Source organism: Mytilus trossulus, chromosome 1 (assembly GCF_036588685.1).
Source record: "Mytilus trossulus isolate FHL-02 chromosome 1, PNRI_Mtr1.1.1.hap1, whole genome shotgun sequence".
Lineage (NCBI taxonomy): Eukaryota > Metazoa > Mollusca > Bivalvia > Mytilida > Mytilidae > Mytilus > Mytilus trossulus.
The window spans coordinates 91,135,107-91,154,068 of record NC_086373.1 but is presented as its reverse complement, the minus strand read 5'-3'; the positions used below and the strand labels follow the sequence as shown (position 1 = coordinate 91,154,068).

Here is an 18,962-nt window from a genome sequence, read left to right as displayed (position 1 = left end):
CATCATTGATATCGACAACATCGTGATGTTGATAACATCTTGACGACATCGTCTACATCGTCCCGCTTTCCTGACTACATCATTGACATCGCCAACATCGTGACGATATCGTCCATCTTTCTTGTACCCTCTCCTGTTTTATTCGTTGATATCGCCGACATCGTGATGTTGACAACTTCGTAACACCATCGTCTACATGGCCCCCTTTCTTGTCTTCATCGTTGACATTGCCGCCATCGTGATGTTGACAACACCGTGACGACCTCGTCTACATCATCCCTCTTCCCTGTCCCCCTTTCCAGTCCACATCATTAATATCGACGACATCATGATGTTGATAACATCATGACGACATCGTCTACATCGTCACTCTTTCCTGTCTTCATCGTCAATATCGCCGATATCGTGATGTTGACAACATAATGACGACATCTTCTACATCGTCCCATTTTACTGTCTTCATCGTTGACATCGCCGACATCGTGACGACGTCGTCTTCATCGTCCCTACTCCCTGTCTACATCGTTGATATCGCCGACATTGCGATGTTGACAACATCGTTACGACATTGTCTACATCGCCGACAACGTGATGTTGACAACATTGTGACTACATTGTCTATATCGTCCTCCTTTCCTGTGTGAATCGTTCACATCACCAACGTCGTGATGTTAACATACATCGTGACGACATTATTTTCATCGTTTTCTTGCTGTCCACATCGTCCTAATAGAATTGATAAATTAACTTATTATATACAAAACTATTTCGATATTAATTTCAAAACCAATAATTTTAACAACTGGATGAGTTGACGGGGTTAACTTTATGTAGTTATTCAAGTATTGTAATTATCATTCATTTTGTAAGTGATTTTACAACAATTTTTTATTTTTTTTTAGTGCCTGCGCCAACGTGACCCAGGATTTGTTTTTATTTCAATGCCATGAGAACTGTTTTTGTATTTTTTGTATCCGGGTAACGTAAGCGCACGCTGTTTAATTTTAAGAAACAATGGCCAAAAAACGTAATTTTCCCTTCTTTTTAAGTTTTTGGTGCCCTTTTACCCCCTCACCTCAACCATATTAAGAAACTAATGGTTTTGAAGTTCATCAAACAAACTTCAAACTTGAGGGACTATTTTAACGAGATAAGTAGCTTTCCAAAACAAAATTTAGAAAATGAGGAAATAGGGGGGCCGAGTACGGACATTTTCGTGCCTTTTCCTTTGCAGATTTAAGTAATTTATTCATAAAAGCACATCATGAATAATGTCATAACTAATAAATGTATAATATGTCAAAGCATTTAGTTGTTTGTATTAAAACCAAAAAGGTTTTAGTTTATCAATACTGTATTTATATTGCGCATGTAACAGTGTTCTCAATAAAGAAGATTTTTTTTTACAGTTTTTAAGTGTTTGCAAATCTTTATCTTATTCCTCCTCCTCATCGTCAGCTTTGCGATGTTTACATTTTAGATTATGTTGTAAAATATTGTTATACCATTGTCTTATTCTCAATGTCGGCAATGCCAATCTTTTTTTTCAAAATTAACAACATAAACACGAGAAATGAGTAGCAATATCGGCGATGTTAACAATGTAAACAAGAATATGAAACGATATCGACAACGTTGTACACTTTCGTGTTTGACATTGTATACTTCGTGATGTCGTCAATGTCAACGATGTAGACAGGAATATGCAACGATATCGACAAGTTTGTACAACATCGTGTCGACATTGTCTACTTTGCGATATCATCAATGTCAATGATGTAGATAGTAATATGAAACGATATCGACAAGTTTGTACAACATCGTGTCGACATTGTCTACTTCACGATATCATCAATGTCAACGATGTAGATAGTAATATGAAACGATATCGACAAGTTTATACAACATCGTTTCGACATTGTCTACTTCACGATATTATCAATGTCAACGATGTAGATAATAATATGAAACGATATCGACAAGTTTGTACAACATCGTTTCGACATTGTCTACTTTGCGATATCGTCAATGTCAACGATGTAGATAGTAATATGAAACGTTATCGACAAGTTTGTACAACATCGTTTCGACATTGTCTACTTCACGATATCATCAATGTCAACGATGTAGACAGGAGTATGACAAGATATCGACAAGGTTGTACAATATTGTGTCGTCATTGTTTACTTCACGATATCGTCAATGTCAACGATGTAGGCAGCAGTATGAAAAGATATCGACATCGTTGTACAATATTGTGTCGTCATTGTCTACTTTGCGATATCGTCAATGTCAACGATGTAGACAAGCGTATGAAACGATGTCGACAAAGTTGTACAATATTGTGTCGACATTATTTTCTTCACGATATCGTCAATGTCAACGATGTAGACAAGAGTTTGAAAATATGTCGACAAAGTTGTACAATAATGTGTCGACATTGTCTACTTTGAGATGTCGACAATATCGGTGCTACTTTCAACACTGGACATGAATGAACATTTTTCTTTATCTTCTCATGGGCATGCATGAACTTTACTCTTGTATTCTATTTTAATACCCACTAGAAGGCCTCTGATAGACTGAGGTCGTCAAATCATTGTTATCGATAGTCGATGAAAAACAATTTATTTAAAATGTAAATGATTCAGTATTATTACCAACATATGAATTGTGTTTGTTCACTCTGTTAAGGGAATACCTCTTTTTCTCTTATATCAACAAATTATCTCTTTTTGAGAGAGTGTTTGATGATGCTAATAATCCTTCAATAATTTCCCTTTTAGATCTTCTATATTTAGGTTTACTATACCAGTTCCTATTATATGTTTTTGGTTTTGTTAAAAGGCTGTCAAAATCATTGTCATCGATTTTACTCAAATTCTCATAATTCAATTAGTTTTTAAAGGTACCAGGCTTATAATTTAATACGCCAGATGCGCGTTTCGTCTTCACAAGACTCGTCAGTAGATCGAAATATTTAGAAAGCAAAACAAGTACAAAGTTGAAATATACTAAAACGTCCAAATTATAAGATAAGCAATTTACGATGCATGGACTCGATAATATGTATCAGTATTTCTTCTGTATTTAGTCTAGACGTCATTTGATTAATTACCGAGGTGACCTGTGAATTTGACCGTAGATGGGGAACACATGCAATTATATCTTTCCGGGTTTGTTTGATTTCACACTGTAGGTAAACAAATGTTAATCATAATTTTTGGGATACGATTGCTTACAAGCAATCTGTAGACTTATACCAGTGGCTCAGGGCATTGCCCTCACGTCAATCGTTTTATTCTAAACATTAAGGAACATCTCAGATTCTTATGATTGTCTTGCTTTAAAAGGTCAAAACAAACAAAGGGATTGAACTTAAACAACTGTAAGATGATCTTCTTTTTATAATATTCATGTTTGATATTTCTCTCGACTTATATGCGTGTTTTTAACAACACGGAAAATCAGAATTAGGCGCTGCAGTAATTTATATTTAGTGTTTTTATAATTTCAGAAACACGTCAGAGGGAATTCCCCAGTTTTGATAAACATGCGAGAGTTCTCTGAATTCCGATAAATCTATTTCTGTCATATAAGAACTGAAGTGGAGTTTAACTTCCGTAAATTCTGAAAACAAAACATGTCCCAAAAAATTAACTCGTTCTGTAAATAAACGTTGTTTTATATTAAATATGATCGCAATTTTAACCGAGAAATGTGTATATCGAAAGGAGTCATGACCACTGACCCAAAGGAAATTAAGTATTTTTAAAAGAGTTAGGAATGGGGTTCCTCCTAGAGTAATTGTAGGAAAATCGGTAATAAGATACGAAGTGAAATACCTTCTCTCACTCTGAGTCTCTGGTGTGACTGTTGTGGAAAGTAAACTTGAAATTGATAGTACGAAAATAAAACACAACGAGTACATTGTTCATACACTTGTATCCGGGATTGAGTATTTTGCAACTTCAGATTACGTAATTTTACACGTGCAGTTGAATTAGTTTTGAAAATAAAGTTATCAATCTACATGTATACATGTGTCAATGAAAACAATGGCAACCTTCTTCTTCTTGTATTCTTTTTCCGTCCTCGTTGGTACAACCTCAATTGAGTAGAATTTTCTTTCTTCAATATCTACAGACAACAGTAATCCGTCATCACAATAATGTCAATAATATCCATCACCACAACAATGTCGATAATATCCATCACTACATTTATATACAATATATATATATGCACCATTGGTTTTTGATGGCAATCGTATCCCTCAGAGCAATCTGATCTTTGATTACCTGTATAAGCATGATTTTTTTTGGACAGAGTCAATCAAATGGTTTACCTTTGTTTCACTATCAATGTTGACATTCTTTCATCTTAATGGCTGAACATGCATAGTTTTATGCGTAACCCATCTTTAGCCCAGGGGCTAAATTGAAGATCACCATGAAGTCAAACGGTTTACTTGTAGTTAATTAATATTCATCAGCAATGTTTCTTTGCCTAGTTTGACCAAGTTGAACTAAACTGATTGCTTAAAGCGAATTTGAACTTCACTTTTCACTACCATTAATGATTGGACAAAATAAATCATATATATTTTGTTTATCTACTAGCAATTCCCCTTTTAAGAGATGTTTTTCATACAGCGGAGAGAAACTTCAATCTGTAGACCCACAGAAAAAAATGAATTACAAGCGGTTGGGTTTAACATCCTCATCCTTTTTTTTTTAGCTCACCTGGTCCAAAAGATTCACCCATCATTGCTGATATGGCTAAAACAGAACATAGAGGTAAAATTCAAGTTTTGTCTTTTATCTTCACACCACTACAGGTAGACAAGATCTGTCAGGTGGTTTAAAAAATCGATAACACATACTTGCAAATAATCGTCATTCAACTCCTTATTAAAGATAATGTCCTATTAATAGATTTTCCCAAATCGTTTGCGTTTTTGGAAAATGACGCGTCAGCGGCATTGTTCCAATACCATTGACCAGACCAACAGGGAGTTGATTATTGCGTCCGCCTACCGCACTCGGTTTCATATTTCCTATTTTACAAACTAACTGGTATCTGCTTGTATTCCGCTACACTCGAACAAAGTGTTGTAGTCAGACGGTAACCAGTTTACATACTTTATTTTATTTACAACACAAATGTTGACCTGTCCACAGAAAGGCTTGTATAGTTCGCTTTTTATTCTCCAAAATTGGAATTCCAGAGGAGGTGCGGACTATAGAGTACAATAAGCAAGAAATAAGAGAACAAGTTCAATATCGCGGCGAGGTGGTTTGTTTACATTCCGCCATCTTTGTTATTGATATTGTAGAGGGCGCTCTCATCATTTTTCAAACTAATAATTTTAACTCATCAATATAAATAAGTTATTTCTATTTAATATCAAATTAAAACTGATAAATATAAAAACCAAACCTTTTATTACAAATTTCTCGTTTCTTTTCAATGCATTAAAATAAACTGGTATCTACCGTAAACCAGCTTAGAATTTGTAAACTACAAAACGTAATCGGTTATTGTTCATTTCGTTTTGGTGTTTCATACCGACTTATATGGTTTGTATAAGCTTAAGACCCATCAAACATTAAGGATGGAACTGTTTACTTTCAAAGTCGTGTTATTGTGATATCTTTCATGTACGGATTTCGACTCTCACCGGTTAATTTCTTCTTTGACATGTGCTTTTTAAACTTCCTGTTTAAACATCGCAAGTTTCAAAATTGTTTTTTCAAGTGAACTAAACTTATTTTAAAAATCATGAAGCGTTCTAGAATCATTTTCAAGCAGTTTCTACTTCTGTTTGATGATTGGAAACAGGTTTTCTAAAAAAAATACCGCAAACGATCGCAGAGGATTTGAAATGTACAATTCAAGTCGGCACCTGGTTAAATCGGCACCTATTTGAAGTCAATGCGGACTCCAATTTTATTTGTTATAATATTTTCTATTCAATTAATTAATAACTTTTACCAAGTACATAGTTTATATGTTGTTGTGTATAAAGGTAAACAACGAAGCCCTTAGAAATAAAATGGAAAACTATTAGTCCCTTTCAATAAATCAAGCTTTCATGCCAAATAGTTAGAAAATTTAAGTGTTTTTTTTTAGGAAAGTTTAAACAGCATTAAACCAACAATTCTGTAAAATGCCGAACTGGTTAAAAAAATGCATAAAAAATGTCCAATACTTCATATATATGATTAAAAATACACATTTAGTTGAGGAAAATAAATATATAAAAAATGTACATGAACCCTCAAAAATGTGAAAGTTAATATTTTTGGACATTCCCTTCCTTCCTTCTTTTTATACGACCGCAAAAATTGAAAAATCTTTAGTCGTATATTGGTATCACGTTGGCGTCGTCGTCGTCGTCGTCGTCCGAAGACATTTGGTTTTCGCACTCTAACTTTAGTTTAAGTAAATAGAAATCTATGAAATATAAACACAAGGATTATTACCATAAAAGGAAGGTTGGGATTGATTTTGGGAGTTTTAATCCCAACAGTTTAGGAAAAAGGGGCCCAAAGGGTCCAAAATTAAACTTTGTTTGATTTCATCAAAAGTTGTATAATTGGGATTCTTTGATATGCCGAATCTAACTGAGTACTAGTATGTAGATTCTTATTTTTTTGTCCAGTTTCCAAATTGGTCTACATTAAGGTCCAGAATTAAACTTTAGGTTGATTTTAACAAAACTAGAATCCTTGGGTTCTTTGATATGCTGAATCTAAAAATGTACTTAGATTATTTATTATTGGCCCAGTTTTCAAGTTGGTCCAAATCGGGGTCCAAAATTAAACTTTGTTTGATTTCATCAAATATTGAATAATTGATTGATTTATTTTTGGTTGCTTTACGCCGCATTTGCACAAAAATGGTATATCGCGGCGAAATTGAATTATTGGGGTTCATCATATGCCAAATCTAACTGTGTATGCAGATACTTAATTTTTGGTCCCGTTTTCAAATTGGTCAACCTTAAAGTCCAAAGGGTCCAAAATTAAACTAAGTTTGATTTTAACAAAAATTGATTTATTAGGCTTCTTTGATATGCTGAATCTAAAAATGTACTTAGATTTTTTATTATGGTCCCAGTTTTCAAGTTGGTCCAAATCAGGATCCAAAATTATTAATAGCAAGAAATTTTTAATTGCACAGTATTCAACAATAGCAAGAAATCCTCAATTGCACAGTATTGCGCAATAGCAAGAAATCTTCAATTGCACAGTATTGTGCAATAGCAACTATTTTTAATTGCACAGTATTGCGCAATAGCAAGAAATATCTTCAAATGTAGTCTTGACCTATTCATTTGTCTTAAAAAAAACAGCCAGTTGTCATCTTCGCTTCACACACACACATATGCGAATATACATTATATGCTTACGAGACATGTTAAACTAATTATGGTATGTGAAAATCAAGACTTACATAAAAAAATATCCCAATATTAGAGACAGAGGCGTCATTTTTCCTCTGAGCTTTCAGCTCTTTGATTTACCTTTTACTTTTTAAAAGACTATTGCTGAAATCATCAGTTGACCCCTTATAGGAGTTTTTTCCTTTTTATAACTCAACTACTGCCTTTAAAATAAGTGAACTTGGCCGAAATCGCTATAGTATATCATAGATATGAGGATTGGTATTTTGTACATCAGACGCGCACATCGCCTACGAAAGACCGTTCATTGACGCTCGATTAAAAAATAAAATAAAATAAAATAGAAGAGTCGTTGCCCAGGAATGAAAATTTCTTACTTTTTTAACGATAATGGCTAGAGAATCTTTAAATAGCAAGTCAATAATGATATTAGTGAAATCGTTGGTCAAGAAGTTAGTTCTTAAAAGACAATATTTACTATATATTTTGGGCCTCAACATTTTAAAAACTTTAATCGATAGATAGAAACTGTATAAAGTAAAAATAACATGACAAACATTATAATTATTTTTTTAGGAAGAAGACATTGATTGAAAAGACGACTCCATGAATTTCTTCAGAAGAATCGTGAAGCACATAAAGGGTGAGGAAAATGCAACACAAGAAATTGATGACACTCGATATAACGACCCTTGTACTCCTCCAATCACAACACAGTACTACAGGAGGTCAAGAAATACTTCAGAGGAGGCTTTAATTAATGCACGTAGGGTGTCTTGCGTCCCGGGTGATAATGATGTTCATGGGATATCCCTAGATCACACTTTAAAAGTTGCAGATTCACCCAAAACTACATCCCGTACCGGTACGTCTGATTTATATGATCTCGATTGGTCTCAAATTCTCATTAAAGAAAACTCCAATGAAGATACACTAAAAAATGGTAAAAGCACTGCATCTGGACGCACAAATTATGTTTCAAGTAATGTGGATAATAGTTATGACATGGGATATGGAGCATTTGAAAATGACAAAACTAACATAGAAGATCTTAGGCATTCAGAGTCAATACTTACTTCGTCCCAAAATGACACACCAAAAACAATTAACAACTATAAAAGATGCAGTTGATAACAAAGAGCGCGATAAATTTGTTAAACTGTTAAATGCATCAACGTCTACGAAAACGAATGTCGAAAGTTTTCATGATCGTTTCAAAAGATCAGTTCCCCAAGAAAACCAAATAGACGAAATACCAGGGGAAACAAAGTCATATATATCAACTGGTAGTAGAATATCAAATGACATCAACTGGACATTTCAGACAGAAAGAAAAACTCATAAATTGACAGAAAGACCGAATGAGGTGACGTATCATTTACCAACAGAAACAGATCGTGGTGACGAAATCCCTTTAAAGAATGTTCCACTTGTGAATAATGATAAAGTTACAAGTTCAACAAATGTCAAGCTGTTGAAAGAAACTGAAGAAACAGGAATGAAATATCCTTTGAACTTAAAATCTTCTAGATCGAAGGAAAATGTTGAATTAGAATCAAGGTTGAACTGCAGAGGAGAACATGAAGTGTTCTCTAGCAATGACAATTTACCTAACACATTCTATGATCAACTCTGGTATTCCACTTCAAAACAGAATGTATCTGATGAACGGACTAGTACATGCAAAGAGAAAGAAATTATTGCAGGCATTGGAAGGTTGAAAAATGACATGGATTTATCTTATGGAAGGAAGCAATCAAATGTGAAGAAAGCTAATGAAATATCTGATTTGAATATAAAATCCGATAATACAGAAAGGAACAAACACGTCAGGAAGATGTATTCACAAAATGAACTCGTCAGCCAACTGAAAACGGAAGAAGACGATTTCACTACAACCAATGTTGAACATTCAAGTCATTACATTTCCGCCCAAGACACCAATAGTTGTATCAGCTCACAGGATGATCATTCATTGGAGACTGAAATAAAACTTAACACATGCGTAGATATGTTTAAAAAGTTAGATTGTCGTTTTGAAACGACAGAAGTAGAGGATGTTACAAAGACTTCATGTGACGCTAATAGTTGTATCGAAAACAATGCTGTTCAGTATCAAGAAACAATTGTTGATATGTCAGGAGTAAACACGAGAGAAGTTGGAGTTGGAATGATTAATGGCAGAAAAATATCTCAAAAGGAAGAATATTGTGTTAAACCGAAAGTAAACATGCGTGATTCTACTACCACAGATCGTCTTGAAAAAAGATCGCAAATGTCACTAGGCAAGACTTGTAATGAAGTAATGGATTTAGAATTTTCTAAACTCGCCATAAGGGACGTTGTTGCTACTAGTGATCTTAATGCTAACATTCAGCCGCCTACTGAACATTCACAGCTTGATTTTGATCATGAGAGGGATACTGGTCATAGCACTTTAAAAGAAGAATTAGATTTAAATGAACATGGTGCAGTTACTTTAGGTAGAGGAAATATAAAAAGCGGTGCGGATAAAATGGTAAAAAGCGTCAAAGACAATTTAATAGAAAGGGAAATATCTACTGAAAATGCATTATACAAAAATGGTTTCGAAATAAGCAGCACCATTGAAATGAAAGAACCAGAACACAAAATTTTTAAAGAAGAAAGTTCTAAAAATCCAAAGCAAAACACGTTGGCACAACAATCTAATACTACCAAAACGAACTATCTAAGTATTGTAGCCAGTTCTGAAAGTGAAAGTAAAAGCTCACAGGTTAAGCAAGAAATAACACCATTTAAAGGCAATGACCAACAAAGCGATGTATCTGGCATGTTGAATAGTGCATGTAGAAAGCAAAAGTCAATTGAAGAGGTTTTGACTGCGGAAAGTGATGTTCATGCTGGCCCTCGTGTCAAGGAACAGTCAAGCTTGAATAAAGCTTATACAAAACCACACTTGAATGCAATGTCTGTTGACATAGAAATGAAAAAGCAAATGGAGAAATTTGATCTGCGAAACGAATCCGTAAATAAATCTAAACAGGATCAACAACCTAAAAAGAATATTTCCGCTCAAGACACTCAAACTAATATCAGCCCACTGGATCAAATTTCCTGTAAAACTAGACAAAAACCATTTTCCATGAGAGATGAAATACACCGAACTGTACTACAACCGTGTAAAGAAGTGGTGAATAAAACAAATCGCTATTTGACAACTGAGAACGTCGCAAAACCTAAACATGATGCCAGCAGTTGTATTGAAACACCTTCTGTCGGGTGTCAAGAGATATCAAGATCATCTAATATAAGTGAAAAAGGTTTTCGAGTGAACATTGATGGTATAATCTATCAAAATCATGAATGCAATAGTTTATCGAATTCGAAACCATATGATGTATCCAATCAGAAGTTATGGGTTGAGGACTTAACGAACATGTCAAGTGGTCAGGTGTCTAAACACGTATCTGAATTTAAAATATCTACCGATGAACGGAAGAATGTTATTGCGTCTTGTGATCATGACAGTACTGTACAAACGTCTGTTGTACAAAAACCAAAAGGTAGCTGTCTGGAGTATAAAAGACTGAAAACAAAGCCATCAACAGCAGAATCGACTGTTCAGAAGGAGCCTGCATCTACAGTTACTATCACTTCAGAAAGTGTAAATATAGTTAAAAAAAATGAAAAGAAAAAGAATTCTGAAAAGGACGAACCAATAAAGAAAGAAACAACTACTGAAAATGTTAGGAAGCCCCAAAAATTAATTCTTGAAATTTTCAATTGTGATAAGTTTGACTATCAAAGGTTTTTAGAAGATAGAATAGGAATTCCGGTTGAATTTACTATTGAAGACATTATTAAGAAACAAAATAGTATAAATCTTATTGTCAAATTTCCAAGTAAAACATCGAGCAGAAAAGTCACTGAAATATTGCATTTGAGTAACCGTAAGTGCAAGACTATGGTTATGTGTTATGTTTACGAAGAAAAAAGTACAACAAACAAAATGCAGAGAAAGGTGAAAACAGAAGCATCACGCAAAAATAGTTGTGAAAAATATGTCACTAGGGGAACAACACCAGAAAAGCAGAAAAAGCCAACAGATCAGAGTCGGAATCAAACGAAACCCTTGTCAGCAACAAAATCAACTGCTATCAAAATTGACAAACAGAGAACCGATACCAATTTCGAAAGCGCAGCAAGCGGTAATCATGCAAACATAAAAACATCTAATGGTGGAAAGTGTGATATGTTTTACGATTTAGTTGACGAACAAAGCGTCCAAAAGAATACCAAAATAGAACCTAAAATCAAAACTCAGATTTTCGAAAAGTCAAGCACAACAAATGTGCAAAAACAAAAATGTATATCCATTAATCAAACTGTCACAACCAAAAGAGGAAAACAATTAAAAGAAAAAACAGATAATGAAAATAATGTTGGAATTAAAAATTCCATGAACCTGACTGAGGCAAAGTCGAAATCCGGACATGTTGACACAGGAGCAACCTTACACACGAAATGTCCATCTGATGAAATAAAAGTTAAACAAAACATGGATATAAGTGAGGCACATAGTGAAACTACACTTAACACGCCCTTGACTGTTAAACTCGCTGACAAAAATAAAATTAAGAATCAATACCCTTCGGTTAATGCTGTGGCAGAAAAGAAAGTGATTGCCCTAGGTCAAGGCAATAACAAATGCAAACCACAATGTATAGAAATCGAAATCTATAACCTTTCAAAGAGAGAATCGAATTTAGAACATTTTTTGAATTTTCGACTTCAAAGGAAATTCGAATTTAGCATCAAGAGTACGGAAGAATTGCAAAATGTTATTTTTCTGTCTGTGGAATTCCCCAGCACAAATTCTTCAAGGAAAGCTATGGTTTTACTCGAGAAGAGTAACACACTGACTGGAACCAACATTAAATGTCATATCGATCAGAAAAGAAAACAGGAGATTCAACAAAAGTTGCGAAACAAAAGGCTATCGGATATGGCAAGCCAACACGCAGACGTTGCAAAACAATATATTGACAATCACGATACACAACTTAAAGAATTGACAGAATGTTTAGGCAAGTTTACGGATAAGAAACCCAAATTTCAATCAATAGACAACTTTAATAAAAAGAAGAAAGAGAAGGAAACATTAACTTCAAAAAAGAAAGAAATGGAAAGTCAAAAATCTGAATTTCTATTTTTTATAAAGTCATTCCTCTGCAAGTTAGAAAAACTTCAAAACTCTTCCTTTGATGAACAGGAATTGTTGGAGCTCGAAACCTGTTTTAAATCTGAGTGTAACAGATTTGCCGCTGCACTTCCCATATATGCATGCAGAACAGGAATTTGTACAACGATTAATAAAGATCAAACATCCGTTATTTTAGGTGAGACAGGATCAGGAAAAAGTACACAAGTCGTTCAGTATCTTTATCAAACAGGCTTGTATTCAGAAGGAATTATTATTTGCACCCAACCCAGAAAAGTAGCTGCAATTAGTCTGGCAACTAGAGTGGCAAAGGAGATGTCTTCAAACGTAGGTAACTTGGTAGGATATCAAGTCGGTATGAACTCCAAAAAATCAAAAGATACCAAAATCCTATACGTCACAGACCATGTACTTCTAAATGAATGCCTGAGAGATCCCAATCTAACATTGTTTTCTTGCATAATTATCGATGAAGCTCATGAAAGAAGCATATTCACTGATCTTTTACTAGGAATGATAAAGAAATGTCTGCCGTCTAGGCCAGACTTGCGTGTTGTAGTAACATCTGCTACCATCGACCCAGATGTTTTTGTTCGTTTTTTCGGTGAATGTCCGGTATTGTCTGTTTCCGGTAGAACTTTTCCTGTCGACGTGGAGTGGTCAGAAGAAGCATTTGATGATAATTATGAAAAAAGGACATTAGAGAAAGCTATCGATGTCCACCTAAGAGAAGACAAAGGAGATATATTAGTTTTCCTAACGTCTCCATTAGAAGTAGAAAAAAGTTGCAAACAATTTGAAGAAAAACTTCGAAACTATCATGATTTTATATGCCTTCCTTTACATGGAAAATTACAAGCAAACGAACAACAACGAGTGTTTACCCCTGCACCACATGGAAAACGAAAAATTGTATTTGCCACTAACAGTGCTGAAACTTCCATTACGATACCAGGAATCAAGTACGTTGTAGATTCCGGTCGAATAAAGGAAATGCAATTTGATCCTAAAAAGAACATAAGTTCATTGGTTGTTACATTGGTGACACAAAGCTCTGCAAATCAAAGAAGTGGTAGAGCTGGAAGAACCGCTCCTGGAAAATGTTTTAGGCTTTATTCAGAGAGCGAATATAAAGAAATGAATGTATGTTCTACTCCAGAAATATTACGTGTTAATTTAGGACAGGCAATTCTAAAGCTAATGGAATTGGGTGTTGATCCTATTTCATTTGATTTCGTAGAATCACCTCCAAGGGATCAACTGACAAATGCTATGGAAACGCTTGTGTCAATTGGTGCAGTAGCAGATGGGATACTGACAGACGTTGGAAAATGGATTGCAAAGTTACCTTTTGATCCTATATTTGGAGCATTTATACACGATGCAATTGAATGTCATGTTGGTATCGAAGCTCTAATCTTGACGGCTTGTTGTGGCTCTGGAGGGTCGCTCTTTTACCGATCTGGTAATCTAGAAGAGAAAACAAATGCGGATAAAATGAAAATTAGATTTTCTCATTTAGGTGGCGATGTCATGACAATGTTAAATGCATATAGAGAATGGCATATCCAACCGGAGAATTCTAAGGGTAAATGGTGTGCAAAGAACTATGTAAATGGGAAAACAATAAAAGCCGTGAGAGAAACTGCTACCGAAGTGCTTTCAATTCTTCGCAAGGAATTACAAATCAAGTTGGAATTTAAGTTAAGTGATCCAGAAAAAGTCGACCTCATGTTACAAAAAATGATTTTCAAAACTTTCAAGCACAATATATGTCACTATTTAGGACACGAGCGAGCTGGTTATCATGTCATACATAAAGCACACGATGTTTGTCTATTTCCATCTTCATCCTTGCCTTCTCTGGGACTGAAGCCAGAATGGTTAGTCATTGAACAAGTTTTACATATAAATCGAGACTATGGTGTCAATGCTACACCAGTACCAGTTGAGTGGATTGAGGAAGGATTAGAGGAAGGTTGGCTGAAACCGTTTGATATGGAACGAGTTGAAAAACAAAAGGTAATGTGTCTTGGTGCGTACGGAATGGGAGAACAAACTTTCAGAGATTTTGTTGGACCTCGCTATGCAAAACTAAAGGACTTCGAGACACAGCTTAAGGAGATTGCGGATGGAAGTTTTGTAATACTTGATACAGATGGTAAAACGGGCGAAATTTGTCTGTATTCTACAAAATATGTAACGCCAGTATTGATTCAGCACGTCGACAACGCATTGAACGCATTGAGAAGAAAATTCCAGAATGAAAAAAGTGAACAGTATTTGAGTTCTTCAAATCAAGGAACTCGTATCGTTATATCAGCCGGTTGTAATGTAGCAGATGTTCTCATGCCAGACGAGTTTAAAACAGTCATAATAGTCGGTGATCCTCTCAACACGCAGTGGCTTACTGAAGAAGATATAAGAAATGAGTTTGAGTTATATGGCCACATTGAATACATTGAGAAGTTTTATTTTACCAAGAACAAGAGAAATTGGGGAAAAATTACCTTTACGACTACTGCAGAAGCTGAATATGCAGTAGAAGAAACAAAAGAAGAAGAGATTCGTGCTCTACCAACTAGAAATGCAAGACTCCAAAATGAACATCGTTTTCGTGTGAAATTCGAATGGTGTCGTCGTAAATCTAAAGGGTCTGCCTTTGTAGAATTCAGCGAACAAAGAATTGCTTATCATATACTCCAAGACTGCAGAGCATTGATGATAGGAGGAACCAAAGCAAAACTTAATCACAGTAAAAGAGGAGGAAGTCAGATATTTATCAACAATTTAAACAGATTTGTGAATGAAGCGGTATTGAGACATAGCATTGTTACGAACTTTGATATTGATGATGATCATATTGTTGCAGTTTCATTCATTCGCGAGAGAGTCCAGACGTCAAGAGCAGAACTAGACTTAATCCAACAACGACTCCGTGCCCATCTACAAATGCATGTTAAGGAAGGAAAATATGATCTTTTTGTAAAACCACCCAAAGATCAAGATTTCACCTTTCTTGCCTTTGCCTCTTTTTCAAAGATAGAAGAAGGACAAAATGCAAGTGCGTATGTGCAGGAAAATTTTAGACCAAATGAGGAAATTATAAATACATCTATAACGCTTCAAGCCTCAATTCTTGTGTACAGAGCCATATTTGAAAAATGTAACGACGTACTATTTAAAGCTATTACTACTTTGAATCAACAAGAAGGGATCGAAATTCGCCATAAAATATTAAGAAACGGAAACTGTAAACTTGATATGAATTGCGATCATGTTGACACATTACGAAGGGTCAGACGAAAACTTGACAAAATTGTTCAGGGCAAAAGAATGACAAAACAAGACTTTCCAAATATACAGGAACTTTTCACGAGAGCCGGGAAGAATGAAATACGGAATATCATGTCACGGACAAGCTCGTTGATAATAGACGATTATCGCATACTTGAAATATCGATTTACGGCGAAAAGGAGCAGCAAAACGACACGTTTACATTTTTAAAAGAGTACTTGTATAAATTGAGTCAAGGCATTAACCGAAATTTATCTCTGAAAGGTGCAGGTAAGCCATTCGGTGTTATAAAAGAAATGTTTTTACGATTTGGTATAGATCTAGGAAAAATGAAACGTGATATCAGAGGTCTTAACCGTTTACAGATTAATTTACGTCATCATAGTATAGATATAAACGGCACGTCTGAAGCTGTTGAAAAGACAGTGGTCGAAATAAATGGTGTGATTGATCATTTGAGAGAAATGCAAAACTGTGAGCACATTGAGAACGAAGAACACCAATGTGCTATCTGCTTCATGGAAATAGAAGATGGGGAAATGTACCGTTTAGAATCTTGCGGTCACCCTTTCTGTAAGACTTGCATTGTTCCACAACTTGAATCAGCAGTTGGAAACAGTGACTTTCCCTTGGAATGCTGCAAAGAGAGTTGTGGTGAATTATGGTCATGGAAAGACATTACAAAATTATCATTGCAATCAGGAATGACAATTAACAACGTAGTCAATCGAGCCACTAGTTCTTATATTGCAAGAAATTCAAAGAAATATAAATATTGTACTTCGCCAGAATGTCCTAGTGTTTATCGCGTGACAAAAATGATCAATGAATTCAGTTGTGGTGAGTGCGGGGTGAGGATTTGTACAGCTTGCCACGCCCAGTCCCATGATGGTCTATCATGTGACAATATGAAAGAATTAAAGGAGGATACTTCTGGAATAGCAATATGGCTAAGAAAAGATCCCAAAAATCGTAAACTTTGTCCCGGCTGCGGTTTACCAATTGAAAGGTCATTTGGATGCGACCATATGGAATGTACCAAGTGTCGTAGACATTTTTGCTGGGTATGTCTAGCACATTTTAGTTCTAGTGGGGATTGTTATGCTCACCTTCGTAATATACATGGTGGGTATGGAGGATGATACTAATTTGTGTATTAACTGTTATTGTGCAAACTCTGTCTGTGTGGTATTTTCAGAGATCAAAATCAGTAAACGTATTTCAACAGCAGAGGAGAGTTATGACATAATTATTGTAACCAGAGTTCTATATAAAATGTGACATCTGGTATTTTTTGGGCACTGTTGTAGAAAGTGTCTTCTGTGAAATTTACATTCATGATTTTGTGTCTTTATGAGGTTTGTTTTTAGCGCAAAGATATTCATCCCGAAAAATTGCTATTTACGCAGTGTGGTAAAATGCTTTATATTGTCATTTTCGAAATTCGTGGGAAGGTATAAGTTTGCATAAGAGGCATGGCGAATTTCCCCTGTATTCATTTTTCTCTAACTGCCGGGTTAAAAGCGAAAAGTATCTTGAACGTTTTGGAATTTTGAATTCTAACGTTGGACGAAATAAATTACAAAGTCTTTTTAAACAAGTTTATCATATTAAAGACAATTTTGAAACAAAATATGCAAATCTTAAGGGAATGTCTTTTGCGTAAATTTCGGCATTTCAAAGACAACAATATAAACCAAAATGAATTTGAAATTGAATTTGCAACACAGAACACATGCAGCAGATCTTCCGATTTTGGAAAAAAACCCAAATATTATTATATTATTATTATTTATTTTTAAGTACATTGTGTGACTTTGACTTCAGTCTTTTCCCACCTGTCTGATTTAGTCAAAACTGTTCGGAAATACTCCCTGCTGTTTAAAACTGCAAAGTACAGACATAAAGCTGCGATATTGTCAATTTAAGTAAATATTGAAAGACTATTTGATTTTTTTTATTTTGTGAAACGAATTCATGGGGAATGTCACCATATACTTGCTCAATCATTTTGAGGGTTTTACGGATAGGAGTCTGATGCAACTAAATTTTACCACATTTGGTAATTGGGAAATTTCTGGGTTTTTTTAAAAACACCGGTTACTTGAAATCACTTTGAAGAAGTGGGTAATTGAGTGGATTCTATTTCATGTTCGAATTTGCTTTTTGTCCTAAATATTTTTTCCGATTTTTCTATTTTATATTTGTCTTAAACTTTTCCTTTTTGTTTTTTATTTGACTTCTTGTCTGTCGCTATCGTTTTGAATTGCTTTTTCCATCTTAATTTTGATTTCTGTCTGATGCTTTTCGTATGATTAAATTGTGTTCAAAACATTTCCTACATAATACCATGATTGTTTACTATTTTATTTGATGTTTTTCTCACGTGGATAATATAATGAAAAATACGATAAACATTGAATGTTTAAGAGTTCTAGGGTAAATAAACTAATATTGAAAATTCGTATGAACAATAAAATTGTTATCACAAAATTCAGTGTAGTTAGCTAATAGATATTTTTTATTCAGGAGTTTTTGTGCGGAAATTTGGTTGTTCCTACCTGTGAATTTTGTATTTGACAATTTTAACATTTTTATAATTGTACCACGAACAGTTGAATGAAAGAAATAAGTTACAGCAATCTTAAAAATATGTGTCCACGATTAATAAAACGCAAGGAATGCATTTGTTACTTAAAAGGTCGATAAAACATTTAAAAACAATCAAGAACATTTGGCCTAGAGACGACGTGTTTTGTTTTTAAATTCCAATTTCAATTAAAGATTTTGTTTAACTTGAACCTAAACATCAAACATTTAATTTAGGTCAATTTTCAAACGATCAGAAAAGCTTAATATCTGATAGTTTGTCGTACATATGTTGATTTCAAATATAAAATAAAAAATTAAAAGAGTATTATAATGATTTATAAGAAGAGGGTTGATTTAAATAAACCTTGAATTTCAGCATATAAGTGCCTGGGTGTCATAATTATGATCAGTTATTAATTGCTTTTGTTTTTTGTAATAAATTATGAAAATAACTAACA

At 34.4% G+C, this 18,962-nt stretch overlaps 1 protein-coding gene across 5 annotated transcripts in view; it reads left to right on the top strand.

Annotated features, from left to right (window-relative positions):
* Positions 1 to 18,962, top strand: part of LOC134690429 (uncharacterized) — a 28,122-nt gene extending 9,160 nt beyond the window's left edge. For 3 of the 5 annotated variants that reach the window (XM_063550422.1, XM_063550430.1, XM_063550408.1), the window contains one exon: positions 7,988 to 18,962. In XM_063550422.1, coding sequence (XP_063406492.1) covers positions 8,499 to 17,054 — 8,556 coding nt within the window. In that variant the 5' untranslated portion in view covers positions 7,988 to 8,498 and the 3' untranslated portion in view covers positions 17,055 to 18,962. Of the gene's footprint in view, positions 1 to 4,740; positions 4,800 to 7,987 lie in introns of all 5 variants that reach the window. The other 2 variants (XM_063550400.1, XM_063550415.1) reach the window with 1 other exon arrangement.